The sequence below is a fragment of the Pristiophorus japonicus genome, chromosome 16 (genome assembly GCF_044704955.1).
Source record: "Pristiophorus japonicus isolate sPriJap1 chromosome 16, sPriJap1.hap1, whole genome shotgun sequence".
In the NCBI taxonomy this organism is placed as follows: domain Eukaryota; kingdom Metazoa; phylum Chordata; class Chondrichthyes; family Pristiophoridae; genus Pristiophorus; species Pristiophorus japonicus.
The window spans coordinates 123,820,392-123,840,474 of NC_091992.1; the positions used below are offsets into that span (position 1 = coordinate 123,820,392).

The window sequence follows — 20,083 nt, forward strand, 5'->3', positions numbered from 1 at the left end:
TCATGCATGCCTAAACCCAGAACTTGCTTGGCTCCTATGGGCACTTGCGCACCTTGTACACGCCCATTGGGGCCGCAAATTACAGCCCCATGAATCTCCCCATAAAGTACCTGTGAGCGTTTGCTACTGGCCTCTTGAATTTAAACAAATTGTTCAGAATATGTTTCTACAATGACCTGATCGTATTCATGGAGAAATTGCTCCACTTAACCAGCAAGTAATGTAATGTTGACTTCAACCCACCACCTCTCCCACCTCGGAACAGTACAGGGTTCAGGCCAAGCAAAGGAACACTACATTCCGAGGCTGGGGAGCACTTGGAAAATGACTGACCAGAAAACTAGCCACCGTATAGTAAGCTGCTTTTTGCTTTTCTGAAAGGGAGATATGGGGGATGGGAGAAGAGTGCTTCCAATCCATTTGCACAACCCTTAAAAATAATAATTAATAACACTTTTTTTTTTTAAATCACATGGTTAGTAAGTATTTATACTGAGATTGACTCACACAGTACAAGCAAAAAGGGTGTTTGTTCAACAATGGCAGGTGGTTAAATGATCAATAGGACTGACATTGGGACAACTGTCTTCAATTTTATGCAGAGGAGCAAGTTTATTTAAAAGTTAATAATTCCTGTTTTTCTTGAGCTGCTGAATTTAGATAATCTGCTTTATAATATCTGAACAAGCCACTGCAACATCAGAGCGGTAACTGAAATTATAAATGATTTGCTAGAATATGCGACTCAGGATTTGTGTCTACTCTGTGTATTAAACCTTTGTAATGTTTGATCAATATATAGCTAGTTTATGCATCTGTACATTTGATATAAAAGTAAGTTGCAGTGAATTGTGGCTATATGTATTTTAATACATTTCTATCTCTTTAGATCCATGGCAGTCAGTTCATATTGATGACCTCAGGAAGTCGAAAGACATGGTTGCAAATGTGACTGCTTTCAAAGGCATTACCATTAGCCAGCTGTTTGGCAAAGATCCAGGGGAGCCTGAACGTATGTATTTTATATTTTTCATATTTTCTGGACATTATCTAGCTCCCTTCATGACCTCCATGAACGTTTTTTGTAATAACTTTAATGATTTATCAAACTTCCTGATAAATTAGAAGCATCCAAAAGTTGGAACTGTCTTCTAGTTTAGTACATTTAGTGGCATCTTGATCATGTATTTTCTCCACTTATGTCCCTGTACTATTCTTAGACCATAAGGGCAAGCAGGTGACCTGCACTCCTATCTCTGTTGTTCCTACCCTCCGATCTTCCTTCTCTGCCTGTGAGAGAAGTACCTTATCTTTTCTGTTCTCCATTGTCTTAAAGGGAATTTCAGATGTGAGTAATGTTCTGCCCTGTGGTACACAATGCTTGTCACACAAAGAAATGTCGGAATATATAGGAATGGGAAAGAATCGCTGCCATCTATCTGGCTAATCCTAGGGGCCGAAATTGCCCTTCACCCCTTTTGGGGCGGATAATTCGAATTATCTGGTGAATTAGCACCCAAATCGATGGAGCGGAGAATAGAGGGAAATTGCCCTTTTTTCAAAAATCATCGGGTTGGAAGCGAGTTGGGAGGGGAGCGAAAGTGAGTTGAGAGAGGTGGGGGGCAAAAGGCGGGCGGTATCATCAGTGCGGCGCGGCGCTGACGCTTAGCAACGTCCCTCCTCTTCACTTGGAGGAGGGACGCTGCGAGGCCTACCTGGCGCCCACTGTGCCACTAGGGAGGGCTTCAGCTGGGCCAGCGTTACGGCACCCAAGAGGGGTTGCCGAGCTGCCTGTTGCTGGCCCGGCCAAACCCATGACGCTATGGTCGGACTGACTGCAGAGGCGGCCGACAATTAAAATAAAATGGTGGCCGCGGTGATGCGCCCTGCCCTTTAAGGGCAGACACGGCACTCGGCCACTGGCAGCTTCCCACTGCGCAAAGCTGTCGGGGGCACCGATAAGCGGTCGGTCGACTAATTGATGGCAATGTCTCTTCTGGGGCGGGGACCAGGCAGCGCGCGCTCTAATGACGTCATTATCGTCATTCGCACAGGAGCGGGGTGGGTACCTTCTCTTCAAAACATCACGAGGGCACTGTCCCGATCGTCTGAGAGTCTGCCCCGACTGGGCGGAAAATCATTATAACTTTTTTTTTTAAAAAGGGGGCAATTTCAGCCCCCTAGTGTTTAAGCACTCCAAGTCCCACAATACTGGTCAACAACTGAATATGTTAAACATACTGACGTTTATCTTGTCTATACCCTATAACATCACCCCGAGCCTGCTCTTATCCAGTGTAAACATTCCCACTTTCTGCATTCTTTTTTTATAACTCAGATGTCCAATCCCAGGCATCAATGTAGTTGCCCTTTGCAGCATACCCTCCAATGCAAATACGTCTTTCTCATAATATGTGACCAGAATTGCATAAAGTGCTGCAGGTGAGGCCGGAACAGTTCTCTACAAACTCGATCACTTCCCTGTGATTTGTGCTCTTTTCCCTGGCTATACCATCCAAGATCCTGTTTACTAACTGCTGATAGCTGGAATGATCTTTTTACAGGTACCCTCAAATACTTCCATCAATATTTAATATTGAACTTTGACCAATATAAAAGTTATAATTTCAAAATATTGATCTCAAAGTACATAAAATATATTTTATGCTTTTGATCAAATCTTAATTGAGTTAATGATCAAGTTTCCTCTTTCCTGCACTAAGAATATAAGGCCCCAAGTTTCCACATGATTTGCTCCTGATTTTTAGGAGCAACTGGTGTAGAACGGAGTATCTTAGAAATCGGAATTCTCGTCATTTAGTTTGCTCCAGTTCTAGTCAGTTAGAACAGTTTCACTTTGGAACAGATTTTTTTTTCAAAAGGGGGCGTGTCCAGCCACTTACGCCTGATTTCAAAGTTTCGTGAGTGAAAACTTACTCCAAACTAACTTAGAATGGAGTAAGTGAAGATTTTTGTACGCTCGAAAAAACCTTGTCTACACTTTAGAAAATCAGGCGTAGGTTACAAATCAGGCGTAGGGAATGGTTGGGGGGGATGTTTAAAGGGAAGTTTACAAACATTAAACACTTCAGTTTTACAAATAAAGAGCCATCATCAATAATAAATGATAAATACATCAATAAATCAATCAAGAATAATTAATAAGAAATATTTTTTTTTTTATAAATCAATAAATAAAACATTTTCTACTTACCAACTGCAGCACCGGGAGCCCTCCAACAGCGTGCTGGGATGCCCCCCTCAGTGTGTCTCTGTCAGTGTCTCTATCTCTCTGTCTGTCTGTGTGTCTCTCATTCTCTGTCAGTGTCTGTGTTTCTGACAGCGAGGGAAGGGGGAGAGGGGGGGAGAAGGGGATAAAGGGGAGAAGGGGGAGGAGGAGATTGGGGGGGGGGGAGGAGATTGGGGGGTGGGGGGGAAGGAGAAGGGGGAGGGAGGCTGAACGGGCCGGGCCCGAGACTTCGGGCAGGGCCCGTCCCCAGCACCAGATTTACAGGTAGGTGGCATTGGGTCGGGTCGGGGGGGTGGTGGGTGGGAGGGAGGGAGGGAGGGAGGTTCGGGTCGGGGGGAGGAGGGAGAGGGAGGTCAGGTCGGATCCAGTCCGGAGCGGGGGGGGGGGGGGAGCGGGTGTCTGGTCCGGGGGCGGGAAGCGGGAGTTGAGTCGGGTCGGGAGGAAGCAGGAGCTGGCCGTGGGAGGAGCCTTATTCACGCAGCCCCAGTGAGGCCATTTGGCCAGGGCTAGGGACTGTGTGCTTCGGGCCCCTCCCACACAGTTTCGGGCACCTGGAGCTTACTGCACTTGCGTGCCCACTGTAGCGCGCATGTGTAGAGGTCCCGGCACTGTTTTCAGCGCAGGGACCTGGCTCCGCCCCCTACAGCTCCTGCTGCGCTGCGCCGAGGGCCAGAGGACCTGCAGGGAGGTGGAGAATACGGAGGGTTTTTTTAGGTGCACTTTGTGGCGCGAAAAACAGGCGTCCAGGTTGGGACTGCGCCGTTCTAGGCGCGGCCCGAAACTTGGGCCCATAGCGTCTGTTTGATATGTGTCTGATTCAAAAATTATTATAACTTAACCGGTACAATAAAGCCATAGCCTATACTTTAGTATTGGGTTGTTAATTTATCAATTACCTACCAACTGTTCTGTTGGTCGTTGTTTAATTGATCAATGAGCTGGTGATAGTTCACTAAAGATGGCTTTGTGAAACTAAAATTGGTGTACTTAACGGATATCTGTTTGTATTTCAGCCATGATTGTAGACCAGGAGGAGCTGACTGAAGAACCTTTATCTGAACTACCTTTTGTAAGCATTTTAATTCATTTGAAATCCTTTGGGGGAGAAATTCACTATTGCCCGTTTGGGGGCGCTAACTTTTCAAAGTTTGAAAAGTTAGCGGCAGGTGTTAACGATTTCAAACTTTAAAAAAGTTTGCCGTTTGCGCTCTAAGAAGGAAGTGGAGGGCTAAATCGGGCTAGATTTGTATTTTTGTTTTGCAAGTGAATTAAAGTATAGATATTGTTCCTGCATTAGTAAGATTGATGGCAAGTAACAATTTGAACTTGTGCTGCATTGTTGTAGTGTGTCTTTTGTAACTAGTTTTTTTTTATATATACCGTGCTAATTTACAAACTGGGTTGTAAATTTCCCTTTTGTTTTTTAAATAAAGGATAAAGAAAAGGTGATGGATACGACCTCGCTTATAAGGAGTTGTGTACAATCTGCTGTTAGCATGCTGAGGGACCTGCACCAGGGTTCTAGTCATAGCACAACACGAGTAGAAATCCTGCTTTCACTGTTAACAGAAGATGCTGACTTCAAAGGTTTGTTGTTAACTGTTTTACATTTTTACATCTAAAAGTAGCAATTTGCTAATTAACATCATGTCTGTCCGGCTTCACAGTAGAGCAAAGTATATTGTAACAGTTGAGACATTCATGCATAGGCTGATATTGATCATGAAACATCATTAGAAATTGTAAACTCAAACAGCTATTGGGTTTCAGACTTTTTCAATAACTAGAACTGCTTAAATAGCCAGTTTAAATACAGAATGCATAGATTAAAACATTTCATTTATAATGGCCGTGCATGCTCTCATTTCAGTATTTTGGACATTTTGAAATAATCCTTCAAACTGATTCTCAAACAATTATCATGTACACATTATTTACTGTGTTTTTATTGCAAGAATGGACAGTATGAGCAAATAATGTTGCAAGTGATTGGAAGATGTTTGTACTGAACAGGAGAATGGCACAGTGTCTCAGTGGATTCACTAAACTCCATCAATTTTCATATTTTCTCGTTTAGCTTCATTCCTGGCAATGATGAAACAAAGGCTACGTTCTCTTCTGCTGAAGCGAGATGAGGAGTCTCGCAATCCAACTGAGTGGATGGTGCGGGAAGCCTCAAACCTTGAAGCACTTCAGGAAGGCGGCACCTTCAGGTACAGCCAAATCTGCTCCTTGTTCTAAAGGCCCAGAGTTCGTTTTCTTTAATATGAAAGAAAGAAATTCTTGAAGACTCACTTTTTATAAAACACCTTTTCAAGAAAATAAATTTAGTGGTAGTCAGATATTGCATTTTAAGCAATTGTGAACAACTTATATTTGTGTTCCAGGCATATGCCAAAGGAACTCGATGATTCATTGTGATTGGCTCAAAATCAATACGAGCATGAAACAAAAATTTTGTTTATTTCATATATAAAATTAAAGTACACAGGTGCTAACTTTAGTTACAGCACATCTAGCTGATTTCACATCGGAGGACACAATGGAATGGACGTCCATACCAGTAAATTAATCTCAATTATGCAAGGTAAATTCATCAATCCTGTGTTCCCAGTGTAGTGCTGCACTCGGAGGACATAGATTGGTGGATCAGCACCACAGTGTTGTCATGCCAATTCTTTAACTAGTGTTATCGTATCCCCCTTTGAACATGCCTCCCCTCTGAGAACACAGGATCAGTGAATTTACCCTTGCATCGCACGTAATTTTGGAAAGCTTTCCCACTGTTTAACTTTTATCACTTCACTTAGTCTTTCTTTCATCTTACCAGAGTACCAGACAGCCCCTCATCCTTGCCCTATTTCCATCATTGTTTCATCCCTGTTCACTTCTCCTTACCAGCCTATTGATCTACCTCACTGTGCTTCACATTAAGGTAAACAAGGAAAGAGCTCTGTGCACGTGCGATAGGTTGCTAATTTTCAATGTAGAGAGAAAGGGCAGGAATTGTGTTTCTCATGACATTAAAAAAAAAAAAAAAAAATCCATTCTCTGATTAGAACGGTGCCAGGACGTTCAGTGGACGCTTCCAAAGCTTAGCTTATACTTACATGGAGTCATACTACATGTGCTGCAATATCCAAACTGTATGAAGCTGTCTTTTGCTTCCCGGCTTGGGAGTCAGATAAGGCTTTAACTTCCTAGTTGCACTAACGATTTTGGGTCAATGTGCCACTTTGGCATTGACACAAGTGGCAGTATAATGTTACTGTTCATCCGCCCTTCCTGCAATATTCTACAGGCTTTTAAAACACGAGATTGGCTTAATTTAACAACTACTGCCTTGCACTGTGAGGATTGGTTTTTCATCTCTGCTTCGCAATTAAAAAATAAATATTTTCTGTTTCATAGGCACGCACTTTGGAAACGAGTTCAAACAGTAGTAACACCTTTCCTGGCACAGATTATCTCTGTTATAGACCGGGACTGTAACCTAAAGTTGTTAACTGATGATACTCATATATATGTACGGGAACTGTGGATGAACATTTTTAGTGACCCAAATCTGCTGGATGTTCCTTACAACAGAAATACCTTCACGTATGTATTTTTCTCAAGTACCGTAGGTCTTCTTTATAAAGGTTCCTCATTGACCAATGCCATAATGCTAACTGAATATAGCTTCTCCCCCTTCCAGTACTGCATCAGTATAGCATATTTTGTCTATAACACATTAATGTGTCACACAATGTACTGGATTTCCCACTGCTGAGTAGTACCAGAATGGCTCAATATCTTCCTACTGTTCAATTCCTGATTGGAACTACCAAATTTTAGATCAGCTGGGTGCCATGCGGTTTGTCACTGCTATTCCTCACACAACGAATTTCCAAACTCAATCATGCTGAGCAGAGCCTAGGTTCTTTATATGGTGAAGAGGAATTAATCCAAGGCCACTTCACAGCATCTTCTCCAAAGGGTTGCAAAACTACATTGATGGAGGCCTAGGCGCAGGTTTGTTGCCTAATCAACTGCTGCAAAATAGACTTCATGCATTACTGTGGGCATTTGTCTCTCCCGCTCACGAAGTGCAGAGGCCAGTATAGTATGTGTGGCGCTGTCCCAAAATTTTTTGAAATTGGGCTGACACTGCATTCGGGGGCACTTGTTTTTGACTATTCCTTGCAATTCCTTTACGCTATAAAAGACACAAGGCAAAAATCAGGCACCTGCTAATGAGAGGGAAAGCTATAGAGTTATCTCTCAGAATTTGCACACCATCTGGAACCCGACACAGATTAGATTTGGCAGACACTCGGGAACAAGCCTCCCCCCTTCTTGACCACAGGTGTTGACCTGTTTCTCATGCTGTGCTAGAGAGATGGTGAATGAGGAACAAATAAAATGTTATCCTTCAGTATGTTTTGAAGAAAAATGTATTTTCTGGCTTACCTAGTGAGGGCAAGATTTCAGCTATATCTAACAGGAGAATCCCATAAACAGATATGTACCATAGAAGGTATAATACTTAATGTGATTCCTGGGATGAGAAGGCTGTCCTATGAGGAGAGATTGAGTAGATTAAGCCTGTGCACTCTGACGTTTAGAAGAATGAGAAGTGATCTCACTGAAACATATAACATTCTGAGGGAGGTTGACAGGATAGATGCTGAGAGATTGTTTCTCCTGGCTGGAGAGTCTAGAACTAGGGGCCATAGTCTCAGGATAAGGCTTCGGCCATTTAAGACTGAGATGAGGAGGAAATTCTTCACTTAGGGTTGTGAATCTTTGGAATTCTCTACCCCAAAGAGCTGTGGATGCTGAGTCATTAAATATATTCAAGGCTGAGATACATAAATTTTTGGTCTCATTGGGAATCAAGGGATATGGGGATTGGGCATGCAAGTGGAGTTGAGGTCGAAGATCAGCCTTGATCTTACTGAATGACGGAGCTGGCTCGAGGGACCGTGTGGCTCACTCCTGCTTCTAATTTTTATTTTCTTATGTAGCAGGGTTTAGTTCTTTTGCTGAAAAGATTAGCACAGAAGGCTTCGAGGGCAGCAGTTTTGTTTTGCAGGTCCCCCCTGACCTATATTGAATATATTTAAGGTGGAGATTTTCAGATTTTTGGGCGACAAGGGAATAAAGGGTCATGGGGACGGGCAGGGAAGTGGAGTTGAGTCCATGACCAGATCAACCATGGTCTTATTAAATGGCGGAGCAGGCTCGAGGGGCCAAATGGCCTACTCCTGCTCCTATTTCTTATGTTCTTATGTTCTTCTACCTTTTACCTGCCATGTGAAAAGTTAAATTGTGCATTAAAATTGTTTACATTTTCTGTATAATCTCTGAGGGAAATGTTTGTTTTTCTTTTGACAGTTTACAATCTGAAATTGTTGTCCACAACGACATGAAGATGGATATACTGGAAATAGGCAATGTGCTGCCTTTCAGTTGGAGAATAAAAGACTATCTGGATGAGTTGTGGGTTCAGGCCCAGTATATGGAAGGTATTTGATAACCATTCTCTGCATTCAGGTGGAGAGTCAACCAAAATTAAATATCTACACCAACGCTGTGATATCAATCACAGCAATATACGCAATTGGTCGGGATTTCAAATAGAAGTACTGCAGTTCTTATGCCTGGAAATGAGAATTAAGTATCACATAACAAGAGAATCTAGATTTTATATGAAAACATTATTTATTTAAATCTCCCCTTGCTACGTACTTCCTTCTTCAACTGCCAGGAAAGAGTAGAGACTTGGTCCCAGACCTGCCCCGATGGCACTGTGTAACCAGTCTGCAGGCAAAGCATGAGGTTAGCCAGTCTTTCTTAACACTGATTTTTTTCCATCCTCCCTGTGGGCTCTGTTCCATTTTCTCAAAGGACACAGTTGAAAGCAGCATAGAGAATAAGGTGTTGAAACGCATGTCCTCCTACATTTCAGGTAGCAGTGTTTTGGAACCGCAGTGGCAAAAAGCAACCAAACAACATACTTCTTCAGTCCTATTTATTTTTTAAATCAAGCTTTAATATTGATAAATGTACTGTTAATTTTAGTAACACTGTGCTAGTCAGGTGCATATCGCACTTCTGTGGATTTTAAGCTATAACTGCACAGCCTGAATCTGATCAAATTTCAGTGTGGTGATGCTCTTAATATCTGCACACGCAAGCGGTCACTGGATAGCAATCAAAGTGGCAAATGTAGCTAATTTTGCTCTCCACAACCTAGGTTCAAAGAGGCCAATTGAAGTGTCCTGAGACCAGCTGACTCGGGAGAGATTTAGGATCAAACATGAGATCCTTGTAGTTTGGGAAGCTCAGCTACTTGCTGGATAAACTCGCTGAGCCATTGCAAGAGTCTATAAAAGTGCTTGTTTTTAAAAAGCAGGTGGAGATATTTTACAGTATGTTTGAGAGAATGGCACTCAATGCTGCTCAGCATGGTGGCCCTTGGTAGAAGTGTGACCGAAAAGCAGGAGTTTGCAGTCATTTAAAATTCTACTTTGTTCCCCTTGTTGATAAATACTTGCAGAGTGCAACAGCACTGTGTTGTATTGGAAATGGGTAAGCTATTTTTCTCAAGAATCAACTCGGGTGAAAATATCATCAGGGTTGAGCTAATGGAATGGGCCATTGGAACCATGATACCATACACATCAGTCACCTGCTCTTTCAGTTTAGTACTCTTATCTTTGGCCACAGTTTGGTGCAGCTATTGGGAATAGTACATTTTATCAGACAACAGAACTGAATAGGTGGGAGTCTTGAGATTAATTTGATTATTACTCGTTCTATTTCCCAAATGCATAAACAGGACAAACGGAGAAAAAGTTGAATGAAATATTTAACAAAACTGGATTTGGAAAGTACCTTTCAAATGTAAGTGAAGAATGGAGGCAGAACTTTTTCTTAAGGTACTTGGATGACTTCCTACTGATGACCATGAGCATTTCATCTGAACTTGAATTTGAGGTAAAGTATTCCAATCCACGTGATTGCCTCCAGCTCTTCACAGGGGGAAGTTGTTTCCCATAAACTATTCATACTGAGGTAGATCTTTACCACCTGGTCATTAAACATCACCTGGGCAGACGCAGAGAAGAAAATCGTGCAGGAAGGATCCCACCCGAAATACTTCTCTGTACTCTGCACAGGCAGTAAAGTGAAAGTCTATCCCAATCGTTCAGATAAAATATATAACAGTTGCGTAAGGTATAGTGGTAGTAAAATGCATGACTTTGTAGTTTTAATATCAAAAAACTAAGCTCAATTCCTTTAGGCCCATTTGAGGGCTTGAAATGGGCACCACGCACAGAATGCACATCCCAGATGGGAGGTCCTAGGCTGACCCAAAACTGGGCCTTGGCCTCATTAATATTATTTGAGAGAGCTGCTGGGGTTTGTCGCGTTTCCACAGGCAGCTTGCCCATTTTAAGACAAAATGTCTGGCTGCTTACCTTAACCCTTTGTTGGCGGCTGCTGCTTAGGTCACAGCGGCCGTTGAAGAGCCCTCAGCGGAGTAGGCCCAGCTCTTGCTCTGCTCATCGCTATCAAATTCTCCCAGAGGAGACCGAAAACGTGTGTTTGGCCCTTCTTTTTACATATGTAAAGTGCCCAACTCCTGTTTTAGGCAGCCTGAAAAATCAGCAGACACCATCATCGAGTCGAATGTATTTTGGGCGTGGGAAGTTGGTCCACGAAATTGGCCCTCATTATAAAATGGAGGCAGTGAGATTCAAATTCACCCCAGTATTTTTTTTAATTTGTTCATAGGATGTGGCATGGCTCGCAAGGCCAGCATTTATTGCCCTTGAGAAGTTGGTGGTGAGCTGCTTTCGGTGCAGTCCATATGCTTAAGGTACTCCCATAGTGTTGTTAGTGAGGGAGTGCCAGGATTTTGACCCAGCGGTGATGAAGGAACAGTGATATATTTCCAAGTCAGGATGTTGTGTAACTTGGAGGTGGTGGTGTTCCCATGCACCTGCTGCCCTAGTTGGAAGAGGTCATGGGTTTAGCTGAGAACTAAATCGTGTTGTGCACAGCTGAGCCTGAGAAGTGTTTGAGGAAACATTTATTACATATGTTGTGTTATTAACTTGTGCTTATTTTTTGCCTGTTTTATTTAGTTCCTTCGAGGAGCACTGATGTCCTGTGTAAATGAGTGGAAAATAAAATACAGTATCGAAGAGGATGTGTCTTTGCTTTGGGTGCACTTTGCATATCAAGACTTCAAAAATCGTCTGCAGAATTTTTCACGAATTGTTGCAGTGCATCCTTCAGTTCTGAATCTGCTATGCGGGATGACAAATGAAATTCAGAGAGCTGAAAACATAGAGATGGTGCGAGTACTAAAGAATATTTCAGTTCAATTGCAGAATAATTCTTCAGTTATAATTTGATTTTTTTTTTTAATAACTAAAGAAAAAAAACTTGCATTTATATAGCACCTTATCATTATCCTCAGCACATCCCAAACTACATTAATTGTGTAGTGCAATCACTGTTCTGTAGTCACTAACCCTTAAATTTATCATGGGCAGAAAGAAATAGTATTCTTTATTGAATACCATTATAGTGAGTGCTATAACCATAGACAATGTAAAAGCAACATATACACACTTGTGTTTAAAAAATCTGAAATGATAGTTGTAAATCCCAAATGTTTCATCCACATTTTAAATGGTGCATATATTCATTTAATAAAATTTCCCATATTAATAACTATTTTAGCAATTTGTCAGTGTAAAATAATCTGTATTAGATTGCCTTTAAGCTTGCTATCTGAATATCTCTAGTGCACTTAGTAAAGTGAGGACATTAGAATGGAAAAATAATGTCTCATCCGATGTAATTATTTTTCTGATAGTCCTTTCCAAGTAATCTACCTCAACGATTTTAAGTAATTCAGGACAGAAGTGGTGCCACAGGACTTTTTCACCCATTTAAAAACTTTGGTCGGTTAATTTTTGTTATTTTACTGCAGGTGGTAGATGTTTATGCAGCGGCTGCCTGTGTTGAAATGTTGGAATCTGAACACACTAAAGAACCCTGTCAGACCTGGCTGCAGATGGTGAACAGTCTGCAAATGCCCATTGAGCTGATCTGCACCGAAGAATTTCTGCAATGCCAAGGAGTCAAATCTCCTATTGTAAATCATGTCCAGTAAGAATTCTTTTTTTAATTAAAGTGCGATTTGAAAGTTTTATAAAGAAGTTATAGTTACTTAACACAAATGGGAAATATTGCAAAGTAGTTTTAAGATTTGTGATTACCACATATCAAGGTTATATTTTAATGTGATAAGGCACGATAAAATTACTGTTATAACAGCAGTGACGTTTATTCTAATGTAATAGTGAGCAATTTCTTCCAGCGACGTATACCAGCTCTCAACCTATGGTTCTATGACACCATATTGCTCATATTCCATTTCACTAAGTGGTCAATCCTTCAGCCGCTGCACCCATTTTTGGAATTCTCTCCCAAAAACCACTCTACTTTGCCACCTTTCTCTCTTCCTTCACATGCCTCTTAAAAACATATCTCTGCTTTCATCTCTTCCCTCAATCTTTCCTGTCTCCTGCCCAGCAACCTCCTCTTCTGTAAAGCACTCAAACATTTTTCCCTGAAACACACACGGTTGTGTCGCTTCACAAAGAAATACACACAGACACATTTTGTTTTAAATCAGTGACCCAATAAATCTGAATTACAGCACAGTATTTAAAAGGGCATTCTCCCACAGTTCTAGTTATGTTGCTAAATTTAATATTAAATGTTAAAAACGACTGCTATTAAATGTGACCGTCCTTAAAAAGGCATGAAATGCAAAAGGATACTTTTGCAGATATATCTTGTTTAATTTCTCATAAATGGAAGAAATTAAGACTGTGGCCTATGCTCCTCCCACCCTGTGGGATTTTCATTCTGTGATACTGTAGTGCGTTTTGCCCCATATTGGTGAAGATAAAGCAGCAACCTGCAGCAGTAAATGAAGCATCTCAGTTCAGTGTGTGGCCAGCAATGCTTCTCACTGAATAATTACAACAACCACCACAGCAAAGTGCATTTATATAGCATTTTTAATGTAGAAAAATGTCCCAAGGCATTTCACAAGAGCGTAATCAGACAAATATTGAGATTGAGCCAAAGAAGGAGATATTAGCAAGCGTGTCTAAAATCTTGGTCAAAAAGATAGGTTTTAAGGAGGATCTTAAAGGAAGAGCAAGAAACAGGGAGGTTTAGGGGAAGAATTCCAGAGCTTAGCACCTTCAACCACCGACAGTTGGGCAAAGGGAATGGGGATGTACAAGAGGCCAGAGTTTGAGGAACGCAGAGTTCTTGAAAGGATGTAAGTCAGGAGGTTAGCAGAGAGGTGAAGCCATGGAGGGATTTGAACAAGAGGATGAGAACTTCATATTTGAGGCTTCTGGACTGGATGCCGATGTAGATCAGCGAGCACTGATGATGGATGAGCAAGGCTAGATGGAGGATATGGGCACCAGAGTTTTGGAGAAGCTGAGGTTTATGGAGGGTGGAAGATGGAAGTACGGACAGGGGAGCATTGGAGTAATCACATCTGGAGGCAACAGCATTGAGAAGAAAAATCTTGTACGGTTACCCATTCAAGTGCTTATACTTCTATTTCAGAGCCGGATGGAATCGAATATTTTCATTGTCACTTTTTGTGGAGCACGTGGTGCTGGGAGTTGAAGAAATAGACAAGAGGCTGCAGGACCTGGTTGTAAAATATACTAGTTCCCTTGGAAAGGTATTCTGTTATGTTTTATGCATCAGTACAATTGTGTTTTATGTATCGATGATTACAGGAATAACTCTGGCGTGTTCGTGGAAGTTTGTGTCTGTAGTTTCCCTTTGTTAAACCATGAAGACTGTACAGCACAGTTAAATTCAAAGCTGCGCAGTACCCTTTATGTTGAGAAGCAAGTGACCTAAAAGTATTGTTTTTTTACATCAATTCATCAAGACAAAGAAGAACCCCAGTGCAAGCACAATATTTATGCATGTCTGGATGTTAATCTGATACGTTATTTCTGCATTAAATGTGTGTACGTCCTATCTTTGGGTAGGATTTTATAATAAAAAGCTTATCTATCAGTAGTGAAGTACACACAACTTGATTGATTATTCAAAGATTCCAGCTTATGTAAATCAGTAGAAATGGGTCACCCTTATTTATGACCTGTATTTGATTCCTTTTTACTTTTATAGTGTCTGCAGAGCAACTCGGATGTAAGATCTCAAGGTCCCTTTCAGGCTGTGATTAAGGTTCTACGGGATTGTAAAGATAATGCAGAACAAGTGTACTGTAGGTAAGAGATTTTGTACAATAATTATGACGTATATATATTAAAGCTGCAAGTGCCATATCTACCACTGGCCTTGGGTCACCTCAAGGTCATGGATCGGTGAGGTGATCCAAAGGGACTATGGCCCCAAGTTTCCACATGATTTTCTCCTGATTTTTAGGAGCAACTGGTGTCGAACGGAGTATCTTAGAAATCGGAATTCTCCACATTTAGTTTGCTCCAGTTCTAGTCAGGTAGAACAGTTTCACTTTGGAACAGAATTTTTTTTTCAAAAGGGGGCGTGTCCGGCCACTTACGCCTGATTTCAAAGTTTCGTGAATGAAAACTTACTCCAAACTAACTTAGAATGGAGTAAGTGAAGATTTTTGTACGCTCGAAAAAACCTTGTCTACACTTTAGAAAATCAGGCGTAGGTTACAAATTAGGCACAGGGATCGAGGTGGGGGGGGAAGGGAAGTCATTAAATTCTACAATCAATCCTTAGTTATACTTATACAAATATTATACAAATAAATCCAACCTGAATAAAAATTTATAAGCAAAGAAAAGATTAAATAAACCATGTTCCTACCTGTGTGAAAGTGCTTCAGGCAGGCCTTTCATGTTGGAGACAGGCAGCGGTGTGGCGTCAGTGTCTCGATGGCAGCGGCAGCAAGCTTTGAGCTGAGCTGCAGTGCTTGAGGCAGGCCTTCATTCTCTTCGTGGCTGGCCGCAAAGAAGCAGCACCCGACAGACCCGAGGCCATTCGGCCATGAGATATCAGTGGCGTCAGTGGCTGGCCGGCAGCCGAAGAATCAACGCAGGATACACACAGCTCATTAAGGTTCTTGAGGCCATTCGGCCACGCTTTAGGGGCGGCGTCAGTGGCTGGCCGGCAGCCAAAGATACAGCAGCAGCCTTCGAGCTGTGAGGGGGACTGAGGCCATTTGGACAGGGAGAGGCAGCCACATCGACAGTTTTATATTTAAATTTGCAGAATGGGTGCTGCATTGTCAACACCACATATTATGCAATGGTTTGCCATCAATTCACTGCATAGGAGAGAATTGATTAGAGCTCACCGCACCAGGAACGTCGTAGCCCGTAGATTGATGGGCAGGAGACCTTACCCACATCGACAATATCGAACCAGGCGCTCGTACCTGGACATGAGCGAGGCTGATTGTGTGAAAAGGCTGCGTTTTCGCAGAGAAGTTGTCACTGAGATCTGTGATATGGTGAGAGCAGATTTGCAACCCAGAAGCAGAAGGACAACTGCCTTGTCTGTTGAAGTGAAGGTAACAGCTGCACTTTCTTTCTATGCCTCGGGATCGTTTCAGGCTACAACTGGAGATGTGTGTGCCATCTCTCAATGTGCAATACATGCCTGCGTTTACCAGGTCACGGCTGCACTTTATGCGCGAAGGAATGACTTCATCAATTTCCCAATGACCGCACAAGCGATCCATGAGAGGGCTGTGGGCTTCTTCAGGATTGCCGGCTTTCCAAAGGTACAGGGCTGCATTGATTGTACCCACATCGCCTTGCGAGCATCCGTGGAGGAATCTGAGCAGTACCGAAATAGGAAAGGTTTCCACTCTATCAATGTGCCGCTCGTGTGTGACGACAAGCAGCGCATCATGTCAGTCGATGCGAGATACCCTGGCAGCACCCACGATGCGTTCATCCTACACAACAGCGTTCTATCTGACATGTTTAAGCAGCAGCCAGAAGGGCAGAGCTGGCTACTGGGAGACAAAGGGTACGGCCTGACCACCTGGCTCATGACGCCCATACGCGTGACACGGACAGAAACTGACTGTCAATACAACATGGCGCACATTGCGACGCGCAGCATCATTGAGAGGACCATTGGCATATTGAAACAGCGATTCCGATGCCTGGACCATTCCAGAGGACAGTTGCAATACTCTCCTCAGATTGTCGGTCACTTCACTGTTGTGTGCTGCATGCTTCATAACTTAGCCATCATGAGGCAGCAGGAGCTGGTAGTGGAACCCGAAGACCGACGTGAGGGTCCAGTGCATGATGATAGTATTACGGAAGAGCAGGATGTGGATGATGACGACAATCAGGAAAGCATGCAAGTGCCTGATGCCGGAGCAGGGCCGTCCATCGTGCCCCTTTAACGATTGCTCGAGACTTGCGCCAGCAGCTCATCCGTGAACGCTTTAACTACTGATGCCTGAGGGCTCTGCGACCACTTTTGCATATGGACATGTTTATTCTTTGCAGTTGTTCCTACGTTGTGTTGTGTTAATGGAACATGAAACAATTTTAATGAAAAAATATTTTATTGAAAAGTTAACGTCACTCTAATAAAATATTTGTTGTATCAAACTATACTTTTTAATATGACTCTTGAAGATCACTTAAAAACTTGTAAAGTTACAAAAGTTACAAAACACTTTCTATGTGAAAAATGTTACACTCTAAGATCACTTACACTTCAAGATCACTTTTTAGATGCAAAATTAAATAATTTACAGAATGCGAGAGCATTTACACTTAAGATCACTTGAAAACCCTGAGATCACTTATATGTTGTAAAGTTACAAAACTTACAAAACAGTTTCATTGTGAAAAATCTTACACTCTGAAGAACACTTACTTCAGGATCACTTTTTAGGTGCAAAATTAAATAAGATACAAAAAAATGTGAGAGCATTTACACTATACGATCACTTAAAAACCTTAAGATCCCTTATAATTTGTAAAGTTATAAAACTTACAAAACAGTTTCATTGTGAAAAACACTACTACAGCTACATCAAGAACAAGAACAAAAGCAGCAAAGAAAGGCTGCAACCATGTCTCATCCATATCTCAGTGAATGTTCACTTCCTCATGGGGGTGTCATTTGATTGGCTGGGCTGTGTGCAATTATTGCAGCAGCTACCTCAACCAGGCCCTCCCTGACGGCCTGTGCCGACACTTGCATGCCCTCCCTGATGGCCTGTGCCGTAATTTGCATGCCCTCCCTGATGGCCTGTACCGTCGATTGCACTCCCTCGGACATTCCCTCCTTAAGTTCCCGTGTCATTACTGCTATTTCTCCCGTCAGGACCGTCAACTCTTCACCTACTGCATTGACGCCACCGGTGAGTGATCGGGTAAGCTCATTGGTCTCCATACCCAATGCCACAACTTGATCCGCATCTGTTGCACACTGCATCTCAGGAGAGCGTGTCTCCAATATCCTTCTCCTCTGCCTGGGTCTGCCTCGTGGCACCACTACACTGGGAGGCGCGGGCACGGATGGTGGGACGCTCTGTGTTGCAAGCGGCACCACTACACAGGGAGGCGCAGGCTGGGACTGTGGGACGCTCTGTGTTCCAGACGGCTGAACTGGAGGGAGAGGCTCGGGCTGGAACGGTAGGACGCTCGGTGTTCCAGACGACAGCACTCGAGTGCGAGCCGTGGGCTGGGATGTTGGACGAATGGGTGTAAACTGCTCCATGATATCAGCAGCAACACTGGGACCCGAAGCGTCGGAATCAAAACCATAGTAGGTGGAACCAGAACCTATGCGAGAGGGAGGCGCAAGCTGGGACGGTAGTGCACTGACTGTAGAATGCTGCATTATACCAGCAGCACCACTGGGACCCGCTACATCGGAAGCGAAACCATGGAAGGTGGAACCAAGACCTATGCTAGGGGTTGAAACTCTGATGCCCCTTGATGGGGGCTCATAAACATTAAATTGGAAGTTCTCCCCTGCAGACATTTCAGTCATCGCTGCCATCATCCAGTCTGGATCGTCCGCAGCTGGTTGTACTGGTTCTTGTTCTGTACCCTCAGGATCCTCAGGGTTGGCAGCAGCAGCATCGTCGTCATCATCATGTTCTGCAAAATACATCAGAACAGTCAAATGCTTAACAGCAAGGGAGGGGGCCAGATGGGTGGCATGAGTACTCTCACACATAGCAGGCCAGGCAGCAGGTTGATTTAAAGGGCCATGATGCATTTTCAGGACTTACCCTCTTCCTCGTGTGCGGGCCCAGCTTGTGCTGTACCGATTGCTTTTCTCCATGTACGACTCATCATAGCAGCTACCCTTTGTTCCAAGGGTGTCAGTGGATGCAGACTGGGCACGCCTCCTCCTGTCCAAGTTGCCTCCCTTTTGTTGTGGGCCAATTTCTTCTGCAAAGAGTAAAATATAACTTTTTACAGTGTGTCAGTCTGCAAGGTGGGACATACAGATAGCCAGGTTACAATTCCGATTAAATTAAAAATGGGAAATATTACTTACACTAACTACTTGACCAAGGTCGTGCCATTTCTTTTTACACTGACTTCCAGATCTCCTGGTATGTACCACTGCGCAGTAATCTTCTGCAACTTGGTTCCAGCGTTTCTTCATTTCTTTTGGTGGCACTTTTATGCGACCTCTGTTGCTGGTATCTAGCTCCTGCCATCTCTGCTCAATTACGTTGACTAATATCTCCATTTCCTCATGCAAGAAATTCTTTGTTCTTGGTGGACGTTGATCCATTGCAAAGTTGAATTGGCACTCTTATTTCTCCAAACACACAGTCCTTAATTTGCATATACCAATGCAGCACCGGTTCTGCAAGTTTAGCAGTGAAAAACTGAACTCACTGATTTCAGCGGGTGATTTATTCAGCAGTGCTGCTAAAAGCACTCCCTCACACACACAAATGTAAAAAAAAATTAAATTACAAGCCTTTGCAGGGGTCCAAGAAACAAATCTTCACTTTTTTTGCAGTATTTTTAAAAATGGCCGAGTGCCAATGTTTGTGTGAGACTGCGCGCACGCTCCAACGCGCACGCGCAGGGTTGCCGGCACCACGAAGGCTAATTTAAATTGTACCCGCCCTCTGCTGCTTAGAAAATCGGCGCGAGTGTTAGGCTCCGCCCCCTGCTGCGAAGAGTGCGCCGCACCAAGCAAGACACCAAGCTCCAAGGAGCTCGAGAATATCAGACTTTTTTTTAGGCGCAGTTTTTGGCGCGAAAAACAGGCGCCCAGCTCGGAGGTGCGCCGTTTTCGCCGCGGTACGAAACTTGGGGCCTATATTTCCATCTTGGAGAGTCTCCCTACAACTTTAGAAGATTCTTTCCTTGGTATAGTTAAGTATTTCTCACTTTAAATCACTTAGATTCAAGTGTTTTTAAGTCAGGTATTCCTCACATTAAATCAGTTTTACAAAAAAACTTACTGTGGCACTAGATTTCTTCTTCCAAAAAATAAATCATCTAGGAGCTCTGAGTCAGGGTTTTAGTATTCCCAACAAGTGAGGATGTTGTGGGATAAAACACATACATGAAGGAAGAAAAATTCCAAATAGTCTCCGTAGCAGTAATCTCTCGGGCAGTTTGCTCAGCAGATTGGGTTTTTCCTTGGTCTAGAAGTGGTGGAGCCAAAGATTAGGTAGAATTGTGACATTTGCTGTAGTCTGGGTCAGTGCATCCTTTTCGACGCATTCTTTTGAGCATTCCTTATTAGTGCAGCATTTCCTATCTGACCTGG

At 42.9% G+C, this 20,083-nt stretch overlaps 1 protein-coding gene across 4 annotated transcripts in view; it reads left to right on the forward strand.

Moving 5' to 3' along the window:
* The window catches only part of LOC139226791 (E3 ubiquitin-protein ligase rnf213-alpha-like), a 165,936-nt gene that overhangs the window by 103,391 nt on the left and 42,462 nt on the right, over positions 1-20,083 (forward strand). For all 4 annotated transcript variants that reach the window (XM_070857804.1, XM_070857806.1, XM_070857805.1 and 1 more), the window contains 11 exons: positions 890-1,012; positions 4,264-4,319; positions 4,684-4,837; positions 5,328-5,463; positions 6,662-6,850; positions 8,630-8,760; positions 10,077-10,234; positions 11,389-11,601; positions 12,246-12,424; positions 13,913-14,033; positions 14,495-14,595. In XM_070857804.1, the coding sequence (XP_070713905.1) occupies positions 890-1,012; positions 4,264-4,319; positions 4,684-4,837; positions 5,328-5,463; positions 6,662-6,850; positions 8,630-8,760; positions 10,077-10,234; positions 11,389-11,601; positions 12,246-12,424; positions 13,913-14,033; positions 14,495-14,595 (1,561 nt within the window). The remainder of the gene's footprint in view (positions 1-889; positions 1,013-4,263; positions 4,320-4,683; positions 4,838-5,327; positions 5,464-6,661; positions 6,851-8,629; positions 8,761-10,076; positions 10,235-11,388; positions 11,602-12,245; positions 12,425-13,912; positions 14,034-14,494; positions 14,596-20,083) is intronic.